This window comes from Chiloscyllium plagiosum, unplaced genomic scaffold, assembly GCF_037043375.1.
Source record: "Chiloscyllium plagiosum isolate Xiang-an unplaced genomic scaffold, Cpla_swu_hap1 HiC_scaffold_6, whole genome shotgun sequence".
Taxonomy (NCBI): Eukaryota; Metazoa; Chordata; class Chondrichthyes; order Orectolobiformes; family Hemiscylliidae; genus Chiloscyllium; species Chiloscyllium plagiosum.
Genome location: NW_028270144.1, coordinates 114,685,106 through 114,704,963, shown reverse-complemented (window position 1 = coordinate 114,704,963; position 19,858 = coordinate 114,685,106). Strand labels below are relative to the sequence as shown.

The window sequence follows — 19,858 nt, the reverse complement described above, 5'->3', positions numbered from 1 at the left end:
CAATACTCCAAGTGTGGCCACACCAGAGTTTGTACAGCTGCGGCATGACCTCATGGCTCTGAAACTCAATCCCTCTACCAATAAAAGCTAACCCACCTTCTTAACAACCCAACCACCTGGGTGGCAACTTTCAAGGATCTATGTACATGGACACAGAGATCTCTCTGCTCATCTACCCCTACCAAGAATTACCCAGGTACTATATTTCTGTTCCTTCCAAAATGAATCACCTCTCACTTTTCCACATTGAACTCCATTTGCCACCTCTCAGCCCAGCTCTGCAGCTTATCCAAATCGCTCGGTAACCTGCAACATCCTTTAACATTATTCACAGGTCCACTGACCTTCATGTCATCCACAAATTTACTAACACGTCCCTCTTTGTCCCCATCCAGGTCATTTATAAACATGGCAAGCAGCAGTGGCCCCAAGACCAATCCTTGTGGTACACCACTAGTAACTGAACTCCAGGATGAACATTTCCCATCAACCACCATTCTCTGTCTTCTTTCAATTACCTAATTTCTGATCCAAGCCGCTAAATCCCCCACAATCCAATGTCTTCATATTTTGTGCAATAGCCTACTGTGGGGAACCTAATCAAACGTTTTACTGAAATCCATATACACCACATCAACCGCTTTATTCTCATCCACCTGTTTGGTCACCTTCTTGAAGAACTCAATAAGGTTTGTGAGGCACGAAGCCGTGTTGACTATCCCTAATGAACTTATTCCTTTCTAGGTGATTATAAATCCTATTGCTTATAACCTTTTTGAACACTTGACCCACAACTAAAGTAAGGCTTACTGGTCTATAATTACCAGGGTGTCTCTACTCCTCTTCATGAACAAGGGGACATTTGCTATCCCCCAGTCTTCTGGCACTATTCCTGTAGACAATGATGACATAAAGATCAATGCTGAAACTTTATTGCTGGAACAGCACAGCAGGTCAGGCAGCATCTAGGGAACAGAAGATTCGACGTTTCGGGCACATGCTGAAGAAGGGCATGTGCCCGAAACGTCGAATCTTCTGTTCCCTAGATGCTGCCTGACCTGCTGTGCTGTTCCAGCAATAAAGTTTCAGCTTTGATCTCCAGCCTCTGCAGACCTCACTTTCTCCATAAAGATCAATGCCCAAGGCTCTGCAATCTCCTCCCTGGCTTCCCAGAGAATCCTAGGATAAATCCCATCTGACCCAGGAGAAATCGATTTTCACACTTTCCAGAATTGTTAACAGCTCCTCCTTATGAACCTCAATCCTGTCTAGACTAGTACCCTGTGTTTCAGTATTCTGATGAAGGGCTTTTGCCCCGAAACATTGATTTTCCTGCTCCTCGTATGCTGCCTGACCACCTGTGCTTTTCCAGTGCCACATTCTCAACTCTCTGCATTGTCCTTGACTACATTGCCTTTTTCCAGTGTGAATACTGATGAAACATAATCATTTAGTGCTTCCTGTATCTCCTCAGACTCTACACACAACTTCCCACTACTATCCATGATTGGTCCTAATCTTTGTCTACAAAGGGACTCCACCAACAAAGATATATCTCCCTCCCCACCTCTATTTGCTTTTTATAAAGACCATTCCCTCCGCGACTCCCTTGTCAGGTCTACGCGCCCACACCAACCCACCCTCCCGTCCCAGCACCTTCCCCCGCCTTCGCAGGAATTGCAAAACCTGCACCCCCCCCCCCCCCACCTCCAGTCCCAGGCCCCAAAGGAGGTTTCCACATCCATCAAAGTTTTACCTACACTTCCACACGTCATTTAATATATCCGTTACTCCCAAGCGGACGCTTCAGAGAACATCTCTGTGGCACCCACACCCCCCAATCCCACGGTCCCGTGGTCAAATGCTTCACCTCCCCCTCCCACTCCACCAAGGACATGCAGGTCCTGGGCTTCTCCAATACTACACAATAACCACCCGACACCTAGAGGAAGAATACCTCATCTTCTGCGTTGGGACCCTCCAACCACACAGGATAAATGTGGACTTCACTAATATCCTCATTTCCCCTCCCCCCCCCCCCCCCCCCCCCCACCTTATCCCAATTCCAACCTCCCAACTCGGCACTGCCCTCATGACCTGTCCTACCTGTTCCATCTTCCTTCCTACCTACCTGCTCCACCCTCCTCTCTGACCTATCACCTTCACCCTCACCTTCATCTACCTATCACACTCTGAGCTACCTTCCACTAGCCCCACCCCCGTCCCTTTTATCTCTCTACCCACTCGGCTCACAGCCTCATTCCTGATGAAGGACTCTTGCCTGAAATGTCGATTCTCCTGCTCCTCGGATGCTGCCTGATCTGCTGTGCTTTTGCAGCACCACGCTCTTAACACTGATCTCCAGCATCTGCCTTCCTCACTTTCTCCTAATCTTACTCACTTTCTCCTAATCTTACTCTAGTCATTCTTTTATTCCTGATATACCTGTAGAAAGCTTTAGGGTTTTCCTTGATCCTACCTGCCAACAACTTCTCATGTCCCCTCCTGGCTCTTCTGAGCACTCTCTTTAGGTCTTTCCTGGCTAACTTCTAACTCTCGAGTGCCCAAACTGAGCCTTCACATCTCATTCTAATGTAAGCTGCCTTCTTCCTCTTGACAAGAGATTCAACTTCTTTAGTAAACCACGACCACCTCACTCGACTACTTCCTGCCTGACAGGTACATACTTATCAAAGCTGCTCCTTGAATGAGTTCCACATTTCAATTGTGCCCATCCCCTGCAGTTTCCTTCCCCATCCTATGCATCCTAAATCTTGCCTAGTTGCATCATCATTGCCTTTCCCCCATCTATAACTCTTGCCCTGCGGTATATACCTACCCCTTTCCATCACTAAAGTAAACGGTATTATTAAAGTCTGTAAGTGATAAAGGAATAGATCAGCAGTGGCCTAAGGTAATCCAAAGGTTAGTATTGTCATCATCTCTGGAAAGAAGCAAACAAAGTCTAAGGAGGATGTGGGATTTGTGTTTTTGCAAGCTCAATTTAAGATTGCAGACTTTGTGAATGGCTCAGAGCTGTGTATTAAAGTCATGACAGGGGAGATGGGTTTATGAGACAGCCTGACAGCGAAAGTTTTAGTCTTCCAAATACTGAGTTTGAGACTCATTCATAAATCAACCTCCTCAACGTTCAACCAGAGGAAATGTGAGAATTGTTTCACCCAGAAAGTGATAGATGGATGGAGCATGCTCTAAGAGGGTGGTGGACGCAGATACTGTCAACATTTTAACAAGTGTCTGGATGAGTGCTTTAAAGTGTCAGGGCATCATAGACTAGTAAATAGGATTAGTGTAATTTGGTGTATATAGATGTGGTAACAGGCCCATTGGCCCACCACGCTGTGTGACTCATAGATGTGGCATGTCGTGAGGGAGTAAAACATGCCAATGAAAGTTGTCTCAATAAATAATCGTCAATGCCCAGTCCACAGTAAAGGAACATGGTGTGAGGGCAAAGAGATCCTTGAGATGGTGGTGCAAAGGGGCTAAGAGAAGCTGTATTGGAAATGTGCAGTAATTACGTAGGAGTAGAGCTACACGCTCGAATTGCCACTGAATGAAGCAATGGTATGGTCAACTATGTTGAACCACGATGTGATGTTATTCAATCACTGAGGCCCAAATTCCAATGCGTTCCCATTGCCAAATGTTAACTCCAAATTCTCTCTACAGATGCTGCCGGACTGGTTGAGCCTTTCCAGCAATTTCTGCTTTTGTATCCAATGCTTCCAAATAGAGCTGAATAACCTGCAGAACAAAGCGCTTTGCCTTCACATTGGCTGCAATATAAGTGCAGAAGGTGCAACAATCCTATTTAGAAAACTGCTTTCTTGGAGTGGAATTCTTTGTTCTGATGCTTAATTCTCAAAATGTGATATAATCTGAGGCGTCTCAGCAGGTATTGCTTTGAAATAATTCTCAGTTTAAAATGCAACGTCTTGAAAAAGTGTAAGGATTTAATTTTTTTTTTTAAAGTCACTGATTTAAGCAAGAGATACTAACCAGACAAAAACTATGCACGTCAATAATGTGAACAGCAAAATTGTAAGTCTGCAGCTACCGGGTGTCTGAGATTAATGTGCAGTTTTCATTACAAGCAACTCAGCCCTGTTGCAGTTCTTTGATTTTGCTGGACTGGAATTATAAAATGCCTATTGAGGAGTGAGCCCATGCTAATTTAAAATAACTAGGTGGGACTGCTTTAAGAGAGCAAAGAAAGAGAAATCAGTGTTCTCTTAAATTTTTTCCAATCAGACAGACTTCAAACCATCCAGGAGTGTAATAAACCTTTTGAGCACTTTAAGTTAGTCTGATAGAGCACCAGATTTATGTAGCATCCAGCATGAAACCAAAAGCAGTGAGAGTTAACCCTCAACATCATCTCGTTTCCCCCTCAGTCCGGATCAGTTATGACTCCAGATTTATACTCTGCAAAGCTAAATTGTTTCAAAAAAATAAATTACATTTTTGCAGAGGAACAAATCCACTAAATTTTTTTTGCTGTAAGCATTACACAACATTGCATTTCACATGCTCAAAGATCATAACGTTTATATTGAATTTTTTTAACTCTTCACAATCTATTCAGTGCACTTCCCTGTTAACTTTGTGAAAACATGATATATCTACCACTGGAAAGCATTTTCTGACTTTTTAATAGGACTTTACGGATATCAGTTTGCATATACAAAAAGTAGGATAGAGATGATGTCCACTGATTGGGCTTGTGAAAGGTTTGGAATGATCATTATGGTCTAACTGGATGGGCCCAAAATTTTTCATTTGATCTTTTATGCAACTCTAGGTTTTCAGACCCCTTTGATCACTTTTTTTAAAACAGTTTGGATCGCTTGAATTTGTTGACACTGCCTCACAGTTTCTCCCAGTCACCACTATTGTAAATTAGCCTAAACTCTTCCTTCTGTCTCCTCTCTGAGCTTAGGCCTACATTGAATCTGTTCATTTTTCAACCTCATCCTCTACTTTGAAGCAAAGTTTAAGGAAGGCTTCATTTTGCCTCTGACAGCACAAATTAATTTTGCTTCTGTTTCTGTATTCTCATTGCTTAAATCCACAGATCCAGAGCAATGATATTTTATCAGGACTGATGGTGTTGCCTGTGCATTACCGCAGATCTGTGTTGTATGTAAATAATGTGTCAAAATCTGCCCACTTTCCACCTCCCCAATCCCCACACACAGCTTCCAATATTGAGGCCTGCAATTGTGCTCTTAATGAGGAGGCAAGGGAGATATTTAATACACTGCTTCAGGCAGTGGTATGGCTATTTTATTCTAATTTATGGGGGACAATAGCCTCAGGCCCATGTCAGACGTAACACCTTGGAGAAGTATCTAACCAGTATATAGCAAAAACTTACTTCATTCCAAACAAAAGAGAATGCAGTTCCTTATGCCTGGCCCTGATTTATATTTCTTAAATGTTGTTCCGATAATCGAGTGAGGATTTTGATCATTTTACTGTGCAGAGTTTGGGCATGTTTCTAAGTGGAATTCCACATGCTGTAGCCAAAAGCAATTTATTGAGGGTTTCAATCATATGAAGGGCCTAATTTACAACAATGGGGATGGTGACTATTTGTGCTGTCTCTTGTATTTCAGAAACATCTCTAAAATGCTTTGTTTAAAATATTTTAACTTGAAAGTGGTTAGTTCCAATGTCTACTTGGCCTACACCTATAAAATCTCCTAATCCAGTGCAGCACAGAAGCATTTTGCATGATGGCTAATGAAAATTAAAGTGGCAGCCGCTTTATCCATGCACCAAAATCCTATAATTACCAAGGGCATGAATTACAATTTAATTTAGTTTTGATGGTGCAGAAAGAATAAAAGCTCTTCAATGCATTGGAACACCGAAAAGAGACATGCGCCTTGTGGTCATCTGTGACTCTACCATATGACATGAGAAGATTAATGAATCATTCACTGACGGGTAGAGAGGGAAATATAGGGTGATCAGTGAGTGAGGGGGTCAACAGATTGCTGTGATCTTTATTCACCTGAGATTGCATGGAGTTGATGGTCAATATTGTGAACAACCAGAATGATTCTCACTTAACTGATTATTATGTTCGGCCCTCTCTATCCTGCTATTGCAACAGGCAATCCTTGAGAATGGTAATGGAAAAATCAGGGATTTTGCCTGGAAGATATGATTGGGATTTTACATAAAACAGGCTGTCGCTTATGGAACAGCTCTCCCAACTTGAGTTGCACATGTTAGTGAGGAGAACTTTGCACCGTAGACTGGGCTAATTGCTATTATGGACTACTTAGGTTGTTGTTGACAGATCAAAGTGATTATCTTCCTTTCAAACTTCAAAACTGTTTCCATGGTTTGGTGACACAGAACTTGAATACGCTGAGAAAAGATACATTTTGTCAGTTTTCACTCAGGACAACTTCATGAATACAAACTTTAAGATGAAAACCAACATTAATACTTAAGAGGAGGAGAATGGTGATTCATCGGCAAGTGGGCTCAGATTGGTAAGGCTCGGGAGAACACACCGGTTCATTTTTTCAGCATCATTCTTTTTAGCCACATAGTTTTCAGAGGACATTTAGAGTAAACCAATAGATAACAATAGGCACTTCTCATGTTTGAAAGATCCTAGTCACCCAATTTGCATTTTGCAACAATTGCAAAAGGATTTTCCTGATGCTAGACATTTTTAGTTCTGTTCCATAATTCACCAGGGCATTCACATCTCGCATAAGGTATAGTCTTGGTCCCCTTATTTAAGAAAGGATACAATTGTCTTAGAAGCAGTTCAGAGAAGATTTACTGGATTAATACCTGGAATGAAGGTTGTCATACGAGGAAGGGTTGGACAAACTAGGTTTGTGTCTGCTGGAAGAAAGTGAGGACTGCAGATGCTGGAGATCAGAGCTGAAAATGTGTTGCTGAATGAGGGCTCATGCCCGAAACGTCGATTCTCCTGCTCCTTGGATGCTGCCTGACCTGCTGCGCTTTTCCAGCAACACATTTTCAGCTTGTGTCTGCTGGAGTTTAGAAAAGTGAAAGGCTACTTGCAAAGGGTACCAGTGGAAAAGATGTTTCTTCTTATGGGATAATCTAGATCTAGGGGGTCACAGTTTAAAAATAGACATTGTTGTATATTTTAGTTGTAGCGAAAGGGAGCTTTTTTCTCTCACAGAGCGTCATGAGTCTTTAGAATGTTTCCTCAAAAAACGCCGGGAGCAGAATCCTTGAATACTTTTAAAACAGAGGTAGAGAGATTCTTGAGGAGGTGGAAGATTATCACGCTGGGTGGGAATGTCAAGCATCAGATGAGCCATGATCTTATTGACTGACAGAGCAGATTCATGTTTCTACAGAATTAGGGGACGGGGCGTCAGCAAATCCCAGGTTTGAAACAACTGTTGACAGGACAGCCTTTGTATTCTATCAATTATTTTAATCAACCTGTTCAGGGATATTATTACACACCTCTGGAGTAGGGGGGGACTTGAATCTGGGCCTCTTGAACCACAAAAGACCCCCTAGATTTTTCTCAGCAGTGTTTAACATTCACAGAGTCCATTGATAGATCCTGATGCACACATTAACATGTTTCATTATAGTTGCCTTATGTTGAAAATATATAGCTTATAGAAAATGGGTGGTTGTAATTTTAATTTTAGCTGCCAGCATTTGAAGTGAGTTTAATCACATTTTCCTCTACGCATTACGCTTGTGATTTTTAAACTCTTAATAAAATACTTAATTAGGCTTCAACATTTCATTGACTTGCAGAAGATAGTCTGTTTTTCTATTTGACATGTTTTTCCACCACCTCATAAACATTATTAAATAGGACTTCAACTTTAGTGGCCCTCCATTTCTTGACTCAAGTCACCATCGTCCATGGTGGGTCAATACTAGACAGTGAATATCTATGAGGATTCAATGCCAGCTGTTGCTTACATGCTGTTATGGTCCAGTAACTCAGAAGAGATCAGGGATCAAACCCAAAACTAACTTGGTCTGGATAATCCAATAGTGAACTAAACATTACATGTATCCAATAGGAAAACACTTGAGGACATTCTGTTCAGAAGGTGGATCATTGATCTGAAGCATTCACTCTGTCTGACTCTCTCTCCACAGATGTTGCCTCACCTGTTGAGTATCCCCAGCATTTTCTGTTCTTGTTACACAATGCATCAAGACATTGTCAAAATTGTTCTTGAGGGAAAAATAACTTCTTGTTCCACAAGCTGCAGGAAATAATACATCCTCAAGAAAACTAGTATCTCTCGGGAAGGATATACTCCTTTTGCTCTTGAGCTGACACTCTGTAGTAAGCTTCTCGTGTTTTCTTCCTGGATAATGGCTTATACTGTTTTTATTTTGCATTCTAGATTCATGATTCTTGAAAACTCTCTTGGTAGAACTTACAAAATACTCTAAATTCTTATGATGGGAACGGTCTGCGCAGAAAGTCTCCCGATGCCTTGAAACAATTCATTTGATCAGATCCTATAGAAGTAACAATAGCACAGAAATCTATTACTGATATTGAAGTGATATTAACATGTACCTGGTGTTTATAATACAGCTCTATGGAACTATGCATTCTCACTATCATAGTTATTTCCTTCAAGTCTGCAACATGTTCCCTTCAATTCGGTCTCTTAAGCAAAGCCAGTTTTCATCATTTCCACCACCGTCAACCATACCTTCAGTTGCCTAGGCTCAAAACTCTGGGCTTCTCCGGCTCTCTACCTATCTTTCAGACACCTCTTGAAATCTACTTCTTTAACCAAGCATTTGCTCATTGTCCCTGACATCTCCATTAAGTAATTTGACATCAATTATTGATTGATAAATATACCAAGTGACAGGAGCAATTAACTATTTTAAACGCAATTTTCTAATATACACACAAGTTATTGTTTTATTTGTTACCGCAGGACCTATAACAAGATAAAACATCTGATCTACATCTACGCAATCTAGATTCCAGATTGCTTAAGGAAATGGCCCTAGACATAGTGGATGCATTGGTGGTCATACTTCCAGATTCTATAGCCTATGGAGTAACTGCTATGGATTAGACATTAACTTACATAACCCCAGTATTTTAAAATAGGAGGTGGAGATAAAATAGGGAATATAGACCTGTCAGCTAGTATTGGTGGTAGGGAAACTTAGAAATTTTTATTAAAAGATTTGATGGCAGAGCACTTAGAATACAGTGACAGGATTGGACAGTGTCAACATGGATTTACAAAAGGGAAATCATGCTTAATGAATCTACTGGAATTTTTCGAGTAGGTAGCTAGTAGAGTTGGTAATGGGGAGCCAGTGGATGTGGTTCAAACTGAATTTTGGATGAGATCCAACAAAAGAGATTAGTATGTAAAACTAAAATATATGGGATTGGGGTAGTGTACTGACATGGATAGAGAACAGGTTAGCAGACATGGAAGAGGGGGAATAAATGGGTCTTTGTGTGTATGGCAAGGGTCTTGTCCTTTCTGTGGCATTAACATTGGCCTCCTCCCCACACAATCACTCCCAGCCTTACATCCCATCGCTAACATTCCTCCTCAAGTAACACTCGTTCACTTTCAATAGTGACAGAGCCTTCAGCCTTGTATTATTCCCACCAGGTTCGGTCAAACCTGGGGGATGTCAACTAAATCTGGCAATGATAACATCCAGGGTTGCATGTTTGAAGTGATGCTCAAGCTGGCCCCACACTTGTCATGACTTCTTATCAGGAATTTTGTGGTAGAAGCTGAACAGTGCCAATGGGTAAAATGTTCTGCTGCCCTGGATTTGAGATTCCTCCCTTCAACATCATAAACCTTTTTGTTTGCTTTATAAGGTCAACCTGACAGCATAACCTGGTCTGACAGCATAACACGGTGGCACAGTGGTTAGCACTGCTGTCTCACAGCGCCTGAGACCCGGGTTCAATTCCTGCCTCAGGCGACTGACTGTGTGGAGTTTGCACGTTCTCCCCGTGTCTGCGTGGGTTTCCTCCGGGTGCTCCGGTTTCCTCCCACAGTCCAAAAGATGTGCAGGGTCAGGTGAATTGGCCATGCTAAATTGCCCGTAGTGTTAGGTAAGGGGTAAATGTAGGGGTATGGGTGGGTTTAGCTTCGGCGGGTCGGTGTGGACTTGTTGGGCCGAAGGGCCTGTTTCCACACTGTAATGTAATCTAATCTAAAACACTGGAAAATGCATGGACTTAAGCTCTGCACTACTGTTTTCCTTTCTCCATCAATTTGTAAGTCCATTGGAGACTGATTAATAGAGTTTAATGCTGTGATTGCCAACAACTCTAGTACCATTGCATCACGTGACAACATAATGGGTGAAAGTAAGGTAGGTGGCTTGGGCCTGTCAGGTCAAATGGTTCCTATTTTTGCATGATTCTCATTCAGTGTAAATTAACAATGTCAGTCACACAGGCCATAACGTGGCCGGTATGAGGAACTCAACAGAATTCCAACTGATGCAATCAAGAGTGATCCTTTTCGTTTTTTTTTAGGGGTGGGACAGCAAAAAGTGACCTTTCCTGCCTGTGCATTCATGACTTAAAATTTGTATTTTAAAGCACCTTTTCGCAGCAGTCAACGTGCTCACAGCAATAGAATAATGAGCAGATCATTCTGTTGAAGTGACAAGGGAGAAATCTTAGCCAGGACACTACATGCTACATGATCTTTTACACCCACCTGGGTGAATAGATAGTGCCTCACCTGACCGCATCCCCCCAAAACTCCAAAATTCCCAAAGTCAAGTTTTGATCAGCACAAAAATGAATGTGCAATAACCCAGTTAAAACCTATTATAAATTTTGAGCCCAATGACAGAAATGGCTGCTGAGGAACAAATGTGCTGCATTTCATTGTGATATTTATTGTCCTGGGTTTCATTTCATTGCTGTTCAAGTCGACAACTGATTTCAAAATCAGCTCAATCTGTGAACACTCAGCAAAAGGTAATCAAGCAATTATTTACAGCCTTTACCACAAAAGTCACAACAGAGATATTGCAATCTCTTTTCGAAAGCAAAAAAAGATTGCCGCAATATATATGCTCCAATTTTATTGAGAGTATTTATTAGTTTTACCTTAGAGCATCCACTTTCACATTTCAATCAATATTTGCAAATCTTTTGGTGAAGAAAGATGAGAAAAACCTATTCTGGTGCTTACCGAGTTTGTGTCAATCATTGTCAATATCCAATATTTCATTCACGTCATCAAGGTCACCCTCGGCTAATTTTGTTGTAACACCTTCTTCCAGTTTGTCTGTGTTCTCCATTGTTGTGGTCCCATACTCACTAAAACAAGAGCTCATTGTGTTTTAGTACGCTTGCCATAAACAGATGAGAATCAGTTTCAAAGTAAATCAATACCCTATTGGCCCAGATTGCATTGAGACTAAGAGGGATGTTGTCAGGACTTACTATTTGACAATCATTTATGGGTTGTGGATGTTACTGGTTGGGTCAGCATGTGTTGATCATTTTTAATTGCCTCCTGATCTCCCTTGCTCGGGACATTTCAGGAGTCAGTTCAGTGTCAACTATGTTGCTGGTGGGTCTGGAGTCACATGTAGGTCAGAGCAGGTAAAGACAGCAGATTTCCTTCCCTGAAGGACATCCGTGAACCAGATAAGTTTTTTCTGCAATCCATCATACTAGATTTTTAATGCATTCAAATTTCACCATTTACCCTGGTGAGATTCAAACCCACATCTCCAGTAAGTTACCCTGGGGTTTCTGGATTACCAGCCCAGTGACACGGAACCCACTGCTCAACCTCTTTCCTATTACACAATACTGAGCTTCATTCAGTAAACACTGAAGCAGCTTATGCAGCAGATATTATCCAGGCTTGGGCTTTTCCTGGTGAAGGGCTTATGCTCGAAATGCTGAGTCTCCTGCTTCTCGGATGCTGCCTGATGTGCTGCACTTTTCCAGCACCACACTTTTCAACTCTGATAAGTGGTAACATTCACATCACACAAGATAACAATTTCACACAAGAGAAAAATCTAACCAATGCCCCTTGACATTGAGTGTTATTACCATTACTGAATCCCCCACTCATCAACATCTTGGATAGTAGAGGTAAAGTTGCCATCATCTTACCAGGTCGTGCAGCTACTTTCTTATTACAGAGTGACAACTGGTGATGGTTTAACCTGAGGGCCAACAGACCTCAAGAGGGAGAGGTTGTGAAGGACAGTCCTCCATGGTAACCTCAGCTGGTGTGAAAATGGAATATTCACTGCTGGCATCACTATGCATTACTAACCAACCATCCCGCCAACTGATCACAATCTTAGTTACTGAGAGAGGGAGTTGGATGGAGTAGTGAAGGGGAGGGCGAACAAGCAAAGGTGTAAATAGATGGTGCTTAATTTGATTCAATTTGGCAATGACATTATTTTGAAGAGATCACTGCACATTTCAAACATTTTACAATGAATGAAATCATTTTAATTTGAATTTTCATCACTGCTGTAATGTAGGATATGTAATTGCTAGTGCCTGCTCAGCAAACTTTCAGGAAAGGTGGTGACAACCAAATAATTATTTTCTTGTGTTGTTGAGTGAGGCACAGGTATTGGCCAGGACACTTGAAATAACCTCCTGCTCTTGTTCAAAATGCTGCCATGAGAACTTTTACATCGATCCAAAGGGGCCTCGGTTTAACATCTTACTTGAAGGATAGCACCTCAATGGGGCACTGGCTCTGTACCACATTGGAGTGCCAGTCTTGATTTTGTGCTCAAGTCCTGGAGTGCAACCAGATTTACTGTAAGATGTTCCTTGTGTTATCATCCCAGCAAAATGTAATGCAAGTCAGATCTCAGAGTGAAATTTGGCTTGATAGATCATAAGTTGGGAGGCATGTTGGCTCAGTGGTTAGCACTGCTGCCTCACAGCACCAGGGTTCCAGGTTCGATTCCAGCCTCGGGCGACTGTGTGGAGTTTGCACATTCTCCCCGTATCTGCGTGGGTTTCCTCCAGGTGCTCTGGTCTCCTCCCACAGTCCAAAGATGTGCAGGTCAGTTAGACTGGCCATGCTAAATTGCCCATAGTGTTCAGAGGGAAATGGGTCTGGATGGGTTACTCTTCGCAGGGTTGGTGTAGACTGATTTGGCTGAAGGGCCCGTTTCCGCACTGTAGGGAATCTAATCTAAAAATGTTTTTGTATCTGTTTTCAGTTGGTTACTGTGGGGATTAGTCACTAAAACATTTGTACAAGCTGCAAATGTTCTTTACATAAGAACATGATTTATTACACAAAATATAAAAGAACTAAATGCTAATGTAGATGTATTTCAGACAGTTTATAAGATCAGCAAAACGAAGTTTCAATCTGTTACCAAATGATATCCTTTACAGATACTCAATCCCAGAGCTTTATCACCCCTATCTCAACACTTCAATTTCTTAATTAACACTCTTTCCGGGACTTCTGAACAATTATAAGAATTTTTTCCAGTTCCAACAACTTGAAAACGTATACACAAACTCTCACAGCTTGGAGAGCTCACAAAGTAAAACTTTCTGCTAGGGTGATTGTTTTCATGAACTGAAAACATGATTCTTCTGCTCGGGGAATCTTCTTCTGACTGAAGTCAAAGTAAACTAGTGCCCCAGGTCTGTTTTCTCTGTTTGTCACAAGCTCAGAAGTATAAACATTCCATCAATTAGCACCAAATGTATTCTGCTAGAACACTTAACTAAATGACATGCTTTTTCTGAAATTATTTATTTAGGTCACTGTTCCAAATGACATTCTGACCTTTTTTTAAAGTTGTTATCATGAAAGAGCATTCTTTATGAGTCCTCCAGGATTGTGTCCTTCCAGATAGTTAATGCAAAAACATCTATGCTGAGCTTTTACAATGCTGAAAATGTGTTGCTGGAAAAGCGCAGCAGGTCAGGCAGCATCCAGGGAACAGGAGAATCGACGTATCGGGCATAAGCCCTTCTTCAGACGTTTATGCCCGAAACGTCGATTCTCCTGTTCCCTGGATGCTGCCTGACCTGCTGCGCTTTTCCAGCAACACATTTTCAGCTCTGATCTCCAGCATCTGCAGACCTCACTTTCTCCTCTGAGCTTTTACAATCCCTAAGCAAGAAAGCTGATCAGTGTTAGCTGCTTTGTATCATTTATAGGACATTGAACTACAAGGTTTTCCAACTATTGGAGACTTCAATTAAATGATTAAGCTTGCTAATGTCCACAATGTTCATTGCAAGCATCTTCTTTTCTTCATGCCCAGGACGTTGGCAATGCTGACAAGGCATTTGTTGCCCGTCCCCAGTTGCCCTCGAGAAGGATGTGTTGAGTGAGCTTATTGAACCGCTTAAGTCTGTGCGGATGATAGCTTGACATATCAGTTTTGAGACAACTACTTGGCAATCTCAGAGGGCAGCTAAGAGTTAACCATATTGTTGTGGGTCTGGGGACATATGTAGCCTATACTGGGTAAATCAGATAGGGTTTTATGACATTCCAATATTTTTAATGGTCACCATTACCTATACAAATGTTTTATTCCAGATTTGTTTAATTAACTGAATTGAAATCCTCCCAGAATCTGTGGTGGGATTTGAACTCATGTCTCCAGATCATTAGTCTGAGCTCCTGATTATTCCTCAAGTAACAAAACCACTTTACTGGCACAACCTCAAACAACAGTTAAATAGAGCTTGTATGAGTTTTGACAGGAGCCTGCCATTCAAAACTGATCGCTGGGTATATTTTACTTAAGCAGCCCCAGTTTCCAATGGACGATACAGACTCGATCAACACAAATTAATTAGGTTCAAGTGTGAAGCTAGAACTCCTCACCAAAACACCAAGGCATTGCAGATGAGAACAAAAAAATAAACTCACCCTTGCAGGAGTGAAGTGGAGAAATATTTTTTAAAAAGGAACAGATTAAATGTCAGCCACATTCTAAGTGATGCATAAATCCTGGCACTTAAAACTCTACTGTAATTTGTGGGATCATCCTTTAACTTGCCAGTTTTGTTCCTGCATCCTATACATTAGCTTTCCAGGATGTCATTTGTTCTGTATTTCACCAGGCACCAACGAGCTGCCTCTCATTGTCACTCCTAAATATCTTTGGGGTTTGTTATAAGGGTGAGTCCTCATCACTGCCCCCAAGTTCCACGAACTCTCTGGTGAATGTGCTGCCCTTAGTAGGGATCAACAGGGGCTGGTCTGGTATGATAAAGGACAACCACTTGGTAACCTTAACAAGAGGCTCTTGTCTTAAATATGATGCTGTTTAGTGCATGTTAGCAATAATGTATACGTTATATTAATAAGATAAATATTATTACAGAGACGATTAAAGAGACAAAGATAGTTAATGGTTACTCATTTGAAATGCTAAGCTGTTCTCCCCTCTGTGTTCACATAATATCACCATGGTACGCTTCAGCATTAACCCTTACAGTAGCATTATAGAGAACAGGAGATCTGGCCAGCTCTAACTCTGATTAAGTCTAGAGTCTTGTTTGGGAGTTGGTGGGTTGTGCAGAGAACTGCAGTGAGAACAGCAGCCTCCGGGTGGAACCCCAGCATGTCTGGCCCAGGGTGGGTAAGCTGATATCACCGAGGCCCAGGAAAAGTATCCGAGGATCAAACTATCTCTGATACTGAATCCTAGTCTGCAGGAGCGAAGGGGTATGAAAGCAAACGAGAAAGGAAACAATAAGAAGGGAAAATTAAAGCGAAAGCATTAGAGGTCAGTGTACCTGCTGAGTGACTGCATCCTGACAGTTTCCAGCGACTGCTCCTTTGTGCCGTGCACCCTTTGCTTCTCATCTTCTCCTGGCCCCACAGGCGTCAACTGAGGCATCAGGGAACGAGGTGAGATCTTCGCATGCTGCTCCTCATTCAATCCTACATGACCATTACTCTCCTCTGCAAAACAAGGAAATGTGGCACACCTCTACCAACCGACATATTTTAACTCCTCAAATCATTCGCAGGCCTCCTCCCAATGTTAGTGTGAGAAAGTCACTAATACCAGATCCATTAATAGACCATTAAACAACACTTGTAACTTTGGAGTAGTTGTAGATGCAGTGGATTCAGTGAACTAATCCCTTGCCAATAATCAATGGGACAATGACTGGGACTCTTGCAGAAAGGGAATGCATTTAATTGACTCACTACTCAGCCAAGTCCCAAACTAGCAATGAATTAATAATTGCAACAGGAACAGAAGATACAGCTCTTTATACCGCAAGAGTCAGCAGCTTCCCCCAAGCAGAAACACATGGAGCCAATGACTGAATTACATTCTCCATTGACTATCCATATTGCCAAGTGTGAAAGCTATGTGTAGACCTCAAGGTACTATCAACATGACTTTATCTCAGTAGCAAACTGAGACTTGTGCATTAGCTGGGCACTCCAGTTCTCTGAATTCAGTGCAGATTTAGCTGGCCATCCCACAATGTAAAGTCTTCAGTGGAACAAGAGCCGAAGGAGAATTTACTGTTAGACACAGAAGCAAAATCAGGCCACCTACCTTGGTGCCTCTCATTTCCTGTCACACACTAGATTATTGCCCAACATGCCAGAGGTATCTTGGCAGAACTTTGCAAATTGATCGAGGGTCATGAGCAATGCATTCAAGGTGCCAGAATGCGGTGCCAGGGAGGTGACCCAATGGTATTCAGTGATTATTAATACTCATTCCTCAGTGCATGTAGCCTCTGAGCCTGATGGTGCTGATCTCTGGCCATATAATCAATCCAATCTATAAATAATATCCAGGTCAGTACTTACTGATTGACCTAAATCCTTCATTTGACCTCCCATCATGTTCATCTTTTTTTGCTTAAACTTTAATTGACTCATCAAGCTTCCAGCTTACCCTAATTACGCCTTTCAATAATTTATCTGTTAAACAGTTGCCAGGAAATCTAGTAGCTTCATAACTAAATGTCTTTGATCTCTACCATTAAAAAACTGGTAAAAAAGAAATATGAAGTCAAAGTTTTTCAATCTTGCACTTATCAGAATTGAAACACAAGGGCAATAAACTTTAGGAAGAGAACAATAATTTAGCACCTGAAGAAGTTGCTGATGATTGGATTATGGTTGGCATGGAGATTCAGCAGGAGCAGGTGACTGTCAAACAAACAAGGCAGGTTAGCTCTGATTGGTCAGAACATTGCCATGGAGACATAGCAGGGATTGGCTTTGACAATATCTGTAACATTTTATTCAGTGAGAAAGGTGAATCCTTTGGCTTGCAAAGAACTTTGTGTAAATAAATGTAACTTCCACAGGCACAAATGAACCACACTGTGGGCACAACTGATTATTCTAAATTGATTTCCAGTGAAATTCTTAGCACAGTAAGAAAATGAGTACGTGCTGTCCATCAGCAGAATTACAGCTAACGTTGCAGATGATGTTCTAAGTTTGCAAAGCATGGTTTGGTTGAGAACATAGCCCACTGCGGACAGTCAAAGGGGCATATTGTTTGATACATTCAGTTAGTCGTTAATAGATTACATGATTACATAATTACAGAGAGTGAAAGAGGTCAGTCAGTCCACTCTTACAAATGCAGGGCTGTGGCTCTTGTGGCTGCCTGCAAAGGCATGGGCAGGTGGACAACTCCAAGTCGTGACACATCATCAAGCTGAGGAGAGCAGGTAGGACGAAAAGTTAAAAAAAAGATTTGCATTTATATAATATCTTTCACAAACTCAGTGTGCCCCAAAACATGGTATAACTAATTAATTTGTTTTTAATTGTATTGCTGTGATATCGAAAACAGACTGCCAATAAGTGCACAGAACGATTCCAGGAAGCAGCATAACAATGATCAAAGTGATACTCATTGAGGGATAAATATTGGCCAGGACTCTGGGGAGAAGTTCCCTGTCCCATAGAATAACACTTTGAGAGAGCAAATCAAGACCTAGTTTAACACTGTATCTAAACAGTGACATCTCCAACAGGACAGCACACTCTTTTAACTGCACTGAATTGTCAGCTTAGATTATGCATTCGCAAGTGTTTTGAAATGGACCTCGAGCTCACTGACTTCTGACCCAGGTGGGTGCGTTACCCTCAGAAGGTGAGGGTAATGTCAAGCTTCAGGTTTAAAATCTATCATTGCAGGAGGAAGACCAGATCAAGGTAGATAAGGAATGTCACGTTATGAAGCTTTAGGGAAGAGTGAGTGTGTTGAACACGTTGTACGAGCTACTTACCAATTTGCAGCCTCCTTTTCAGAGACGATGATTTGAATTGTGCTTGTACTGGAGACAGTGCACTCTGGTCACTGCTGTTTGTGGATACAGTATCATCATCTCTACAATCCAACAAAGACCTTCTGTACAAAATCAGTGGAAGCCACTCCTCTCCATTCTCTGCTGCCATCTGGTCTGTTACAAACCTCTCCAGGTAATTGAACCTGAGCAGAAAATTAGAGGTGATTGAAAGATTGAAAGCAACAATGAGCTGTAGAAATGGGGAAATCTCATGTCATAGAGGTTGCACCTGAAGCCTCTACTTAAAATCCATTAATTGACACAGTTTGAAAGAGTTTACAGTGACAGAGGGACCTAGGGGGTGACGCTTACATTTTCAAGGGCAGGAAATCTGTCAGGCATGTGATAGAATACTCCCTACATGCCTGAACACCTTGAACAACTTTGAAGAAGCATGAAACCATCCAGTACAAAGCAGCCGGCATGATTGGGACCACATCCACAAATATTCACCCCCTCCACCACTGACACTCCATATCAGCCATATGCACTATCTATAAGATGCACTGCAAAAATTCACCAAGGCTCCTTAGACAGCACCTTCCTAACCTACAAGCACTACCATCTAGAAGGACAAAAGCAACTGATACATGGAACACCACCCCCTGCAAGTTCCCCTCCAAGCCACTCACCGTCCTGACTTAGAAATATATCTCCTTATGTTCAACATCACTGGGTCAAAACCTGGAATTTCCTGCCTAAGAACTTGGACTGTAGCGGTTCAAGAAGGCAGCTCACCACCACCTTCTCAAGAGCATCAAGGCACAGGCAATAAATACTGGCACAGCCAGTAATGCGCTCTTCTCTTGAGTGAATTTTAAAAAAGACATAACGGGAGAATAACCTGCAAAGCACATGTGATCTTGGAACATATAATTACCTTATTGAGTGAATAGAAGCAAAAATAATGCTGAACATTTATAAAGTCCTGGCTAAATCACACCTTGAATAATGCATCCGGTTCTGCTTGATACATTGTAGTAAAGTTGTGAAGGTCTTTGAAAGGTCTTGAAAGGTCTTTGAAAAACCAATTTACCAGAAAGATTTTAGATGCAATGTTTGGTTGGAGAAGCAGTATCATTCTGTTATGATCCTAGATGACAATATTACTGGGTAAGTTGGATCTTAGAATGAAATCTGACCCGGTAGATCATTTTGGTTCATTTAGTGAACATGGACATCAGTCACTGAAGCACTGTCATTGGAGGCTCCAGAGTTTCTGTAACAACAGAAGCTTATAACACCAAAAAAAGGAAAAGAAAACAAAAACAACATACCAGTCCATGTGGTAAGTTTAGGAAAGTCTTAAAACACACAACAGAACTAAGTTTTCAACCTGTTTCCCAACATCGTCAATCTACAGGGATTCCAGTACAGAGAAATTACCGGTCCATTTAAAATCTTTAAGATTTATTTATATACAAAGAAATGCAGATGCTGGCGATCTAAAACAAAACAGAAATTGCTGGCAAAACCCAACAGGCCTGGCAACACCTGTGGGAAGAAAGCGGA

The 19,858-nt window shown here is 41.6% G+C and overlaps 1 protein-coding gene across 3 annotated transcripts in view; it reads right to left on the bottom strand.

Annotated features, from left to right (window-relative positions):
- Positions 1-2,150: 2,150 nt before the first annotated feature.
- The window catches only part of LOC122550904 (cohesin subunit SA-2), a 150,224-nt gene continuing 132,516 nt past the window's right edge, over positions 2,151-19,858 (bottom strand). For all 3 annotated transcript variants that reach the window (XM_043692329.2, XM_043692332.2, XM_043692330.2), the window contains exons 30-33: positions 18,287-18,489; positions 15,803-15,971; positions 11,223-11,350; positions 2,151-8,529 (exon numbers count right to left, since the gene is read on the bottom strand). In XM_043692329.2, the coding sequence (XP_043548264.2) occupies positions 11,233-11,350; positions 15,803-15,971; positions 18,287-18,489 (490 nt within the window). In that variant the 3' untranslated portion in view covers positions 2,151-8,529; positions 11,223-11,232. The remainder of the gene's footprint in view (positions 8,530-11,222; positions 11,351-15,802; positions 15,972-18,286; positions 18,490-19,858) is intronic.